We start from the raw sequence: 12,522 nt of genomic DNA, 5'->3' as shown, positions 1-12,522 counted from the left end.
AGATTGGATATCTTGCGTCTGGGACGTAAGTTATGTTGCTGCTTAGGCCTTAGCTCTGACTATGGCAGTTTGCAGCGAGCACACTGGGTGTGCTGAGATTGGATATCTTGCGTCTGGGACGTAAGTTATGTTGCTGCTTTAATAGGCCTTAGCTTTGACTATGGCAGTTTGCAGCGAGCACACTGGGTGTGCTGAGATTGGATATCTTACGTCTGGGACGTAAGTTATGTTGCGGCTTAGGCCTTAGCTTTGACTATGGCAGTTTGCAGCGAGCACACTGGGTGTGCTGAGATTGGATATCTTGCGTCTGGGACGTAAGTTATGTTGCGGCTTAGGCCTTAGCTCTAACTATGGCAGTTTGCAGCGAGCACACTGGGTGTGCTGAGATTGGATATCTTACGTCTGGGACGTAAGTTATGTTGCTGCTTTAATAGGCCTTAGCTTTGACTATGGCAGTTTGCAGCGAGCACACTGGGTGTGCAGAGACTGGATATCTTACGTCTGGGACGTAAGTTATGTTGCGGCTTAGGCCTTAGCTTTGACTATGGCAGTTTGCAGCGAGCACACTGGGTGTGCTGAGATTGGAGATATTGCGTCTGGGACGCTATATCAGTTTTATCACACCGGGTGTGCAGAGGTTGGATAATCTCACGTCACACAAGATATGTGGTACGTAATGAACGGGAGACAAGAGTTTCACAGGCGTTACGTGCAGGAGGCAAGTCATCCACCATAGGCTTACGTGAATGAAAGTGTCGGCGACCGTGCCGGCATTCATATGATGGATATAAGGGCTACGTGAATGAAATAGACGTATTTAGTGTGTTAGGTGAGCAATTTGGCAATGGCAGGATTGATACAATTGGTATCGAGGTGTATACCCAGGGGTATCAGTTGATAGACTTGGGCAGGCGCCACGATGCAGGTGTGTCATGGTAATTAAGATATGAGTTCCCCGGTGACCACATTGGAGGTTAATTAAATTAACCAATGACATCGTCGTGTGCTGTACGAGCATGTGTTGTGATCCAACATGGCGCCGATGACTTCACAGAGGGAGTGAGGTCTGTATATATGCATATTTTATTGTTACGTAGGAGGTCACAACCTCAGGAGTTCAGAGGTCATTAAATCTTTGCTGACGACATCGCCTTTATAGAGAATAGTGAAGAGGAGCTACAACAAGTAACGAGACAATAGACGTCAGTCATGGAGAGTCGGATTGAAAATCAATGCAAGGGAATTTGAGATCATGAGCATCAATACGGCCTCTCCACCAAACTTCAAATTTGATGACTAAGCACTCAAGGTGCACGTGACTTGGGAAGCACGATCACGTAAAAGGGACACAGTGTCTCGTGACTAGAAGTTCACTCGGCTCTGTGAGGACTTAACGTAGGGAAAAAGTCCTCATCGGTTGCATTGCAGAGTGCACGTATTGAAGAGTGATCTGGGATTGTTGAATGTGCCTATGTATAATTGCATGGTGAGCAAGGTATATTAGATATGGGTCTTGGGACAAATGTTGGAAACTAGGTTGCCCGTAATAAACCTCTCACCATTCACCGCATAAGGGGACTTCGAAAGGCCAATGATAGTCCACAGGCCTACACTGTGATCGCCGTACAAGTTTACACTATGGTTTTCCAGAGAAGCTAACATGTGTGATAAAGGAATTCGCAATGGGAGGGAGTGTGGTGTAAGACTACATATTGGAGAACTCTCAGAATGGTTTAGTGTCTTAACGTGTCATGTATTAGGTAAGAACGTATCTTGTCACTACTCCTCGGTGGACATGTAATAGACGGGGTTATGAGATTAGAGAATACCATGGTTCAGACGTGGGCAGTTCGAGGATTTGGACCTGTTATGGTTACTGTTATCTTGTCATTTAAATGGGTAGGCCGACTACTCTCTCTTGGCAGCCAGGGATTGATGTGCGAGAAGCTTACAATAGGCCGGCCTCAATCGCAAGGGTCTGGAGCGAGCTGTCATTTGGCGCCACTCAAGTGACCTCAATACGACAGTAATTGCCCCAGGTGTGGCAACTGTAGGTTTTGAACCACTCACAGCGCACGTGTGGTGGGTTCTTTGACGTGCCCGGGATATGGCTGTCCCCAGACAGGGGACCTCCATTAACGTCCTATCTGAGTGACGGCCCTAGCCAAAGCTAAGTACTCATTTTCACCTGAGAAAGCCGTATAAAGTGCCTTTCCCAAGGGCACAAGTATGGTAACACGCAGACTTGGCAGATGACCTGGTTCTCCTCAGTGAAGACTTTTCAGTAAATGGGAATTCAGTTGGGCTAAGTATAAGTAAGAAGAAAATAGAAGTAATGATACTTGAATTGACCAAGATGGAGCAGCGATACTGAAATTAGGTAGGGAAATCTGCAAGAGGTTCTCCTAGGCATCACAGCCAACAAAAGAAAGGGTAGAAGCATTTAAATTAGGAACAGAATGAGGCTTGGAGCTGCTACCTGTATAAAACGTAAGAGGGTATGGAAAGCCAGACACACTAAGCTGGGAAGTAGAATGCATAGGTGCAATGCGTGTGTGCTTTCTACGGTATTGTATAGTGCAGAAACTTGGCAAACAATTACAGAAAGATAAGAGAAATACTTTGACACTGCAGACCAGAGGGGTTATTTGCCATTCAGCATTTTGAGACTGAGATGGCAACAATACATCTCAAACTAGGAAGTTGGCCGAGGAACAGTGCAGCCAATCCTGTCTACATGGGTTCGCAAAGCACGGGTGCGCGGTGGTGGCGGTGCATGATGGTCGATTGAGTAAGGGGATAAGAATGGGGATAATAAGGAAGGGGATAATGAGGATGGGGAGAGATACTTTCATGTGAAAGTATGGGAAAGCAGTGATTATGCCTATTGCAGGACATTGGGAGGAGCCAGCGCGACGGAGGCACTGCCCCCATCACTAATGAGGATGATCCAATGATTGTCAGTGTGGATACTTTGCTATTCACACTGCACGATCATTGGTCAGCCGAAATCATGTGATCAAATAATACCATATAAGGTGGCGTGCATAATCCCTTCTGCCATTCTCCCGGAGACATCCGCAGCTCAGAAGTGCAAGGTGGGGCAGACCTGGCACATGGACAGGTGACAATGAAAGAAAGAGCGGATGAATAACACTATGTAAGACGGGTGTATAATCCATACTGGCTTTCATCTGGATAAATCCATAATACTAGTGCCGAAGAGCAAAGTGGGGCCGACCTGTAGCGAGTGGGAAAAGTGGATAGAGCGTTGTGAGGAGGGGAAGCGCTTTTCTTTCCCCACCCACCCGCCCTTATAGCCATTGCTGGGACTCGGCTTCCACCGCGCGACTTCGGCACTGCCCCCATCACTAATGAGGATGATCCAATGATTGTCAGTGTGGATACTTTGCTTCTTTTCATGCTGTATTTTATGTATTGTCATCTAATGTATTCTATTCCATCTATTATCAGTTTTTGTATTTAGTTTATAAGTTATTGAATGTATTTCTTTGGGTCAGGCATTAATGCTAGTCCATGGGTTATTTTGAAAATATTGCAGTTTGAAACCACCACCTGTCGACTTCATATCCCTAATATACCGTTTCTGAGAGGCCTGACCACAGGTTACCCTAGGTTATAGAGGGACAAACTAGCGTTACCAGTGAGACTTGTCTTGACTCTCCTAACGTAATGACTTGTTTCATTTCTGATAAATACAATGTACAAAAACAAACATCTAAGTTTCAACTTCATCAGCACTGTGCAGTAGACAGCATCATGCCATTAGACTGCCAGAAGGAACTGCTGTACACTTGTGTAATTTGTGTTCTCTGTCTCCATTATATCCTAACTGCACATATGGACTGCTCTGCCTAATTTTCTGCTCTTTGGCTCAGCATCTGCTTTGGATCCTATCCTTCTAATTAGTTTTCAGCTAAATGACTAAATGTCGCAGATGGTAACCTGGGTGAATACCCTCAGACAATTCTTCTATGTTTCTTTCACTGACACTGCATTTTATGGATTGAAATCATATGAAAATAAGAATATGCTGAAATTCATTCAGAGGTACATTTTTTAAACATTATATTTGCTCTAATCATATGCATTTTGGAATATTTTCCAATTCTATGGGAGCTAATAAAGCAGGATCCAAGATGGGGACTTATAATTATAAATCTTTAATTCTACATTAAAAAAAAAACAACTGTGGTCACCTTGAGCTTCCGCTTGGCATTGAACTCCTTGATCTTGGTGACCGTGTCCTGCAGGTGGTCAGACTTGGCCTTGCCCTTGACCCACGGGTGATTCAGGACTTGTGCAGCAGAAAGCCGCTTCTTGGGGTCAATGACCAGCAACCTCTGAACCTGGGGAGAAAAGTGAAAGGAGTGGTATACTTATTTATTTCATTTCATATCCTATTCAGTTTTACCACATTTGTGGAAGTATTGACATAACAGGTGACTATCACTTTTGCAAGATGTCAACCCGGACCTCCATTAAATGTCCCATCCAAAGGACAGCCCTAGCAGAAGCTAAGTACTAGTACTCATTTTAACCTGAGTGAAGTGAGGAAAATCGCATAACGTGCCTTTCCCAAGGGCACAAGATCGATGGCATGGCAGGTTTTGAACTTTGGACCTGAGCCTAAAGAACTGCCAATTTCGCCACACGATCTCACAATCTCATATTTCGCATGTACTCCCAGGTGTGAGAAGCATACTATTAGCTTGAAAAAGAGAGGGAAAAGGTGACTTATTGACTTCCAGTATACATTCTTGAATTGATTCTTGAATCAATTTCAATTAGAGTAATCCTATTGCAAAAATCTCTGAAAAATTTGAAAAGATACTTCCAAAGAGGCTGCTTTGGGTTAAATTTATAGAACTGAGCTTTGGAAATATATCCTAATTCTGAGTCAAAAAAGGTATTGAGATACACAGACTATGCAGAGCTGGATGTTTGCTGGTAGCCAATTTTCAGTATCTCATTACAAATGGCAGACGTTGATGCTACAGTTGACCTACCAGGTCCTTAGCGTTGAGAGAGACGTCATCCCACCAGGGTGCCATGAACTCATAGTCAGCCTTCAGGATCTTCCTGAACATGTACTGGTCACCACGCTCATCGTAGAAGGGCTCAAACCCAACCAACCTGGAACAGAAACCAAGTCATGTTGTTTAATTTCTTTCAACCAAACAATGTTGTTCATGATCGGTACGCCAGAGTGTCTGGCATTGTGTTTTGTAACTTAATTGGAAAATCTGTGAGACAATATTATTGTAACTATAAAAATGTTTCGTACAATGTACATCACAGAAGCTCTCTACAATATTACCTTCAAAATACTTATTCTAAAGTTCCACATCTCAACATGAGGTTGACTGTTTTGATTTTCATTTAGTCTACCTGTAATATTAGTAAGAAAGCTTGCTTCTTACTTAAGAGCAAAAGCTTACTACACTAATGATGAAACGGCGGGCAAACTTAAATAGATACTGTTTACTACCAATAGTACCATGTGTGTAGAATGTAAAAAAAAATGTATATAAATTGGCATTTTAAAGGTACATGTATAAGCACAGTCTTGTATCCTTGGATTCAACCTGAAGTACATGTTTGCTACATACTGACCACATGATGAACTGAGATAGCAGCTAATAGCATGCTACAGTAAGTGACCTACAGGATGTACGTGACGACTCCTATGCTCCACATGTCCACCATTGGTCCATATGGCTGGCCTCTCAGCACCTCTGGGGCTGTGCAAATGGAACAGAAAAGTGAGTCCATAAAACATCTCCACCCCCTAACCCCCCATGAGGTAATAAAGACTGTTCTGCTATCAGGGTTTCAATGACTAACATCAACTCTCATAAGTCTGCTGGGTACCCGAAGACTGATGCATTGACTGATGCATTAAAAAAGACCTAATAGTAATGCAGTATCAGGAATCCTCAAAAGATGCACACTAACATCAACTGAAGATGTCCAAGACATTTTTTGAAGGTCTTGATGACATGAAATTTTTAAGTCTTGTAGGGCACATGGCAAAATACATCTTAAACTCCAAAGCAACTATACGCAGAAGGACTGCAACACATTTATGAGAGCAAAATCTATGTATAACAACGTCAAGTATTGGACACTCAGCTTATGAACCTTAGAATTGTGCCTGGATAAGTTTTGATAAACTCACCACAGTATCCAGGTGTTCCACACACTGTCTGCATCGTCACCTCATTGCTGATGATCTTAGACAGGCCAAAGTCAGCTGCAAAACAAAGTTTCAACTTTCTGTCAGACTGTATTTTTCTCCATTTATTACTTTCAAGTTTGAGCAACTGTGGGCAAATTAGATACTCCTTCAAGTTACTGCATATTAATGCATTTCTATCAAGATGTTCACATCTTGACAGAAATGCATTTTTTTAGTGTTCTTCCATGGATTCTTTCAATTGAAATGAAATATAATGTTGCAATGTAGAAAACCAAACAGCAATTGTGGTAGAAAGTGTACTGAATGAGTCTTCATAGCAAGACTGACAAGTCTGGCCATGGAAACTAGAGTGTAAGGTTTATCAGTTCTTTTTCTTCAGCATATCATTTATGTGGCCAGCCATGTAAAGAAAAGGATCCATCTATATGTACATATTATTAAGTTAATGTGTCCATGCATAAATGATAGTTCTGGGTTTAACACTACAGGATCCTTGCTCTTTTTGCTTTTGGAGTTTAGATGGAGTACTAGACCGATGTGCTGCAAGGCGAATGGTCTCGCATGTCTTATTATGAACAAATATACATGTAGTATAAAACCTCAGAAGTTGATATAAAGGGGAGAGGCTGTACTTGCAGGAAAAATGTTATTATCCTGCTCAGAAAATGTTATACCTGTCTGCACACATGAAGCACTGACACATTCAGCTGTAAATCCAATAACCTGGCCCACAATTCCAGCACAGTAGACTGTGAATTCAATATAAACCCAGGCAAATTTCCCCATAGACCTGTTCCCAGGCCTGTCAGTCAGTTGGAATCAATTTGGTTACCTCACCTCCATCACACATGGAGGACCTGGACTGAAATATCCAGTTTTACATCACATGTACTGTACAAATTGAACAGGAACTGTTGTGGAAATCACAGATGCACAATTCCATATTGGCAATATGTATTTATTTCATATCAGGATGCACCAAGGGTATCTGTTATACATTGTATTTGAAACTAATAGACAGTGTGGCATGAATGATCTATGAAGCCCCAAATTGCATCGGACTATAAACTGTATGTACGGTTAACGCTAACATTTAGTTTAAAGACATAACTATCAGTGAATGTTAGTGTGATGATATGTACATAGAATTAAGCAACAGATTATCATGCAGTATATCCTTGTGAATATACACAAAAATGTAAAATGAATAATTTTTCAAAAGCAGAGGGAAGGGAACTGTTTCTCGAGAGCCATACTGCCCCTACATGTATGTCTGACCAACTATGGAAGTTAGGACTAATGAATAGATGGAAATGCTATATGTCCAGGAATAGCCATCCTCATTAATTTCCTAATTGTCTTTTCTTGTAAGCCGGAATAGCAGTTAGAAAACCATATGTCAAACAAAAGGTTACTGTAGAGCCAAGGATCATGCTTTTAATGGACATTAAGGTCACATTAGATTAATTTGTTGGTTGGTTGGTTGGTTCACAGATTTTAAAAAACAGAATATGTTTAATTCATAAAAACAGCAATTTGAAAACAAAGAAGGGTTATGCTTAGGTGCACTCAGTTTAACAGAATAAATACGGTCATATGCAAGTTTTACCTACCTGATCCTATGCTTATATGATATCTGCTTGCTACAGTTCTATTTTTAAGCAAGGAAATCGATCAGCCTGGCCTAATGGATTTCAGTAATCCTACAGAATTCAAAAATAACTTTCTGTTTATATAACTTTTGCGATTATACAAGATGTTACCTAACACTATTGAACCTGATCTGCCAGGTCCTTTGCACTGTCATCCCTAATACGAGGTTGAAGAAGATCTGGATTTTTATCTGGATTAGGCACAAATGTATTATGATTCCCTTCCATGGAGATAATTCGACAGGCTTACATCCACAATACCTTGTTAATCTTCTCCATAGCAATTCTGAATCATCACACAATGTTGACTTTGTTTTCTTGAATGTTCCATTTGTTTTTCTTTCTTGCAAGTAGGCATTCTTAACTCCCAACTTTGTTAGTGACTAAAAAACATACAAAAGTAAATAATGCAATATCATATGCCTGAGACTTGCATGGTTGCATTGCTAGCATGCCCATTTCAAATCCTTGCTGAAATCCTTTAATAGTTTTATGGAATCTTCACAGCTCACTAAAAACACACAGCTCAACCATGATGAGAATACATATGAAAGGTGGATTTATGGATTCATGTAGGGAAACTCAATTTTTGTTTCCACTGCATGGCTGTGTGCCAAGTTGAAGCTATATGGGTAAAAGGTGCTTGTGAGTAGTTCAGAGATTTCTCCTGAAGTACATGCGTCATAAAGTGTGGGTCAATGTATTTAGTCACACTTTCCACCCAAGCTTAGACTTGGATGTGGTAATATGTATGATACAACACAGGCAGGGGTTGCTGGCCTTTCTTCTGCAACATCATCAATCAGCAACTTCTTGTGACCATTGCTGTCTATAGCTGCCATGGGGTTGACTAATAATTTTTATAGCTTCAGAAAGGTCTACAACATAACTATTCACCTCTCTGGGAACCGCAGTATGTGATATAGAACAGTTCTGGCAAAAGCTAACACTCTTTTCAGTAACAATATTGATGCTTTGCTCTCCTGGTAAGTTAGATGCATGGCTTGGGTGATATTAGCTGTTTCCTTAGCTACAAATAAGAACTATATGCCGTGGATTAAAAAAAAGAGCCGTAGAATATTTCAAGATCAGATGTGAAAGAACAAAATGAAGAATTTATTGTTTGTTACACTATGTTTTGTATTAATGTTCAACCTTTCTGACCACTTAGATTTCATAATTAAGGCAACTTTTTTGTCAAACTTTCTTTTTACTTGCACACTCTCATCAGTTTGCAAGAGGATGTCATCCATATATTAGTTCAACATGGCCTAACTTGAAAAGATTTGCAGCATGGCAACCAAGTTGAGTAGATGCAGTAAGTACAAAGAGAAAATGTTGATGTGTACCAACAAATGATGTCAAACGAGTCTGATTACTTACCTAACTTAAGCAGAGCATCGTCTGCCTCAACACTGTACAGGAGATTCTCAGGCTGCAGAGATACAGAGAAAAGTGGTTGAGTACAAGTGTGGTACATACAGGACGTATCAGGCATTAATTTTGTCATACCTGGGCCGTGATAACGTTCGATACGAGTGCTACAGACTGGGTGATTATTTTCACACAGGCTTCTTAGTTGTATCAAAAAGGTTTCTACCGATTGAATAGAACGCACTCCATGCAAACAGAGTTCTTTTCTTCAAATTTTTCTCAAGTTGATGGTTAAAACAATGTGTTTAATTTTATAATCCTCCTTTGAATATCATAACAGTTATAATTATCAAAACTGCAACAAATCCTTACAACAAAAAATGAGAATACCCTCTTGGCACAGTCATTATAGAGCAGCTGCAATACATCCCATGTGATTAGGTATCTAGTATCTAGTTATATGTAGGTTCCAGCCCTCTATTCTGCTCTACCTTACTTCCCCTCTGGTGGTCAGTAATTGAAATGTGATGAAATTAGTGTATGTCAGGAGACATTATCAATGCCATGCAAGTGTGAGAACTGAATGTTCCTTAAGGCCAAAACAATTTATTTTTTGGGTTCACAGATTTAGAAAAAAATTTTTTTTAAACTTGCTTCACTGGAAAAACATAATGAAAACAAAGCCTGAGGACCAGGTTTATGCCTTAGTGCACTCAGTTTTATGGAGTGAATACAGCCATATTCAAGTTTCCTCTAGGTTTTATGATGTTCACTTGCTATATTTCTACTTTTTTAAATCTGTGAACCAACAAATTAAATTGGTGTGGCCCTAGCACTGCTCTTCAGTTCAAGTTAGGCATAAGCATTGCACAGATTTTCATGTTACAAACACAGTATGACTTCGCAGTTTCTGAAGATATTTTTTGGAAAGGACCATAGGCTCATAAGACAGATCTAATGCTGATTATCAAAGAAGAGTGGAAGAGTTTACTCTTGTAACCACCCCGTGCTTCACCTCCCACAAATTTTCCATGACAATAACCTCAGTCTGCATTTAAAATCTTCACCAATTTTTTTCCAAACAAAATCTATGGATTGGCAAATTCATGCGCCGCTTTCCAATAAAAAACAAACAAACAGAAAATATGCCTTTTTTTTACAATCTGGGTTCTATGCATGACCATCGGGTGCTATTGATAACTGCAAAAATGTGCAATGTGACCTTCATACCTGAACTCAAACCATAGTCCATGCTGTCATTGTTTTTTTCCCTTTTTTAAGTGCTCTTTGTTAATCAATTCAATGTATTATTAGCTAAAACACTACGTTGTATATTGATCTTTAGCATCTTACAAGATGCTATTAGTAAGTAGATTTCCATGTACATCTGAAGATTGATACACTCTTCTGTAATTGCTATCATGATTTAGGGGCTTTCTTCCCAACCTTAAAAACAGACAGTGCAGAACTCACAATGCACCTTATTAGCCCCTCTGCATATACTCCTGGTTATTTTCCATCCGTGATATCTATCACCAAAGCCAACATATTTCCTGTCCATTCAATGGGCCCATTTTCCCTGGAGACACTGGGACCTATGTGCCGTATAATCTTCTTCACAAGCTGATCACTCATTCAGGGGCTCCAAATAAGTAGCTTGCTGCTCACGCCGTAAAACTCTCTTTCCTGACCTTCTCAAGGGATTTATCTGGCCGGAAAACTTGGTCAAAGCTGGCTTTCCATCATGGAATCTTAAATGGCAAGCTAAGGGCAAGTTACATATACGATCCTACCACTTTTTAAGAGTCTGGCATGCCACCTGGCAAGAATAAGATAACTTTATGTGTTTATGAAGATGAGTACCAACAAATTTAAATGAAAATCCCTGACATGTGTTATATCCTGGAAGTAATTTAACAAGTTATGGGCATGCTATCTCTGGATGCGATCAATTCTCCCTTGAATGATCTATGTGCTTACAGTGTAAGCAGGTGTGTGCATTGATTTTTTGTTAAATATTACTGGAAATTAATTCCAACTTTCCGATAGCATAGAACATCCCCACAATACGAGGGCCAACAATTCTGCCATTGTTGTTACCTCTATGAGGAATTGTTTTTTTTGTGTGTGTCTGTGTCCTTTTTCTTTTTACGTCTGCATGTTTGTCTGTCTGTCTCTGTTTTTGGATATTTGAGGCCAGTATAACTTAAGAACCTGTGGATGGATTATGATGATGTTTGGTATTTGAAAAGACAAAGTTCAAGGTCAATTTTGGGCCACCTGGTTTGTCATCTTAGTACTGCAGCAAAACTTCAAGTTTTTGCATCTTTTGCCCTGGTTAGCTAGACTTGTACTCTTTCATAATTTCCCAAGCAACATTAAGATCACTTAAGATCACTAATTGAACTTTCTGATTGTTAATACGTAAATATCAAATGTATACCTTACCTTCAAGTCTCGATGGACTATGTCATTCTCATGCAGATACTGTGAAGACAAAAAAGTGAAACAGAATGTTATACATGTATCAGGTTGAATCAAACATAACTCATCTAAAGGTAATCGAACAACATAGAACATCTCTAAGGATATGGAAGTTGGTGAACCAGAAAGGATTGCGATATACATTTCTACTTTATAGAGTGAGCCTATTGCATCTGTCAATTGTTTACTAGAAATATGATGATCTGTACATAAACTGCAACATTTATTGGATCACAAATCTAAATACATCCTTGTCATTCCCAATATATTTTTATTTTGGTCTTTATCAGATTTTTACCTCTAACACCTATCTTTTCAGCACTGTGGACAGCTCTTTTAAGGCCTTCTGAAAAGTTAATCTATCCACTTGGTTCTTTGGCTGACAAACTAATTTTTCTACTATTTCAAAAGACTGTTTCTCTACCAAATTATTCAAAGATCTTGCACAAGGAGATAATGACTAATTTTGCCTAATAGGATTATACTGTGAGAAACTGTAACCTCCATTAACATTTATCTACATATATCCACCACTCAAAAAAGTGTTTTTCAGAGATATCTAGTGCAGCTTCCCCCAGGTATACAAATTTTAGATATACAGGTCTGGAGTGCATTTGACTGGTCATGTATACTGCAAACATTGCAGCAATAGAAATCTCTACGACACATATTTTCAGGGAAATTCAATGCAACTGATTGTGTTATGAATGCATATCTAGCTTTATACACAATATCAAAACTAACACTTACTAGAGATATCATTTTTCAAAGGAGGAACATTTCCTTCAC

At 39.8% G+C, this 12,522-nt stretch overlaps 1 protein-coding gene across 1 annotated transcript in view; it reads right to left on the bottom strand.

The window, feature by feature from the left end:
- Positions 1-12,522, bottom strand: part of LOC118408272 (calcium/calmodulin-dependent protein kinase type IV-like) — a 38,747-nt gene that overhangs the window by 1,297 nt on the left and 24,928 nt on the right. The window contains exons 6-11 of the mRNA XM_035808944.1: positions 11,698-11,736; positions 9,259-9,310; positions 6,203-6,277; positions 5,690-5,765; positions 5,031-5,157; positions 4,221-4,370 (exon numbers count right to left, since the gene is read on the bottom strand). Coding sequence (XP_035664837.1) covers positions 4,221-4,370; positions 5,031-5,157; positions 5,690-5,765; positions 6,203-6,277; positions 9,259-9,310; positions 11,698-11,736 — 519 coding nt within the window. The remainder of the gene's footprint in view (positions 1-4,220; positions 4,371-5,030; positions 5,158-5,689; positions 5,766-6,202; positions 6,278-9,258; positions 9,311-11,697; positions 11,737-12,522) is intronic.

This window comes from Branchiostoma floridae, chromosome 2 (assembly GCF_000003815.2).
Source record: "Branchiostoma floridae strain S238N-H82 chromosome 2, Bfl_VNyyK, whole genome shotgun sequence".
NCBI classification, from domain to species: domain Eukaryota; kingdom Metazoa; phylum Chordata; class Leptocardii; order Amphioxiformes; family Branchiostomatidae; genus Branchiostoma; species Branchiostoma floridae.
This window is presented reverse-complemented; position numbering and strand designations above follow the sequence as displayed.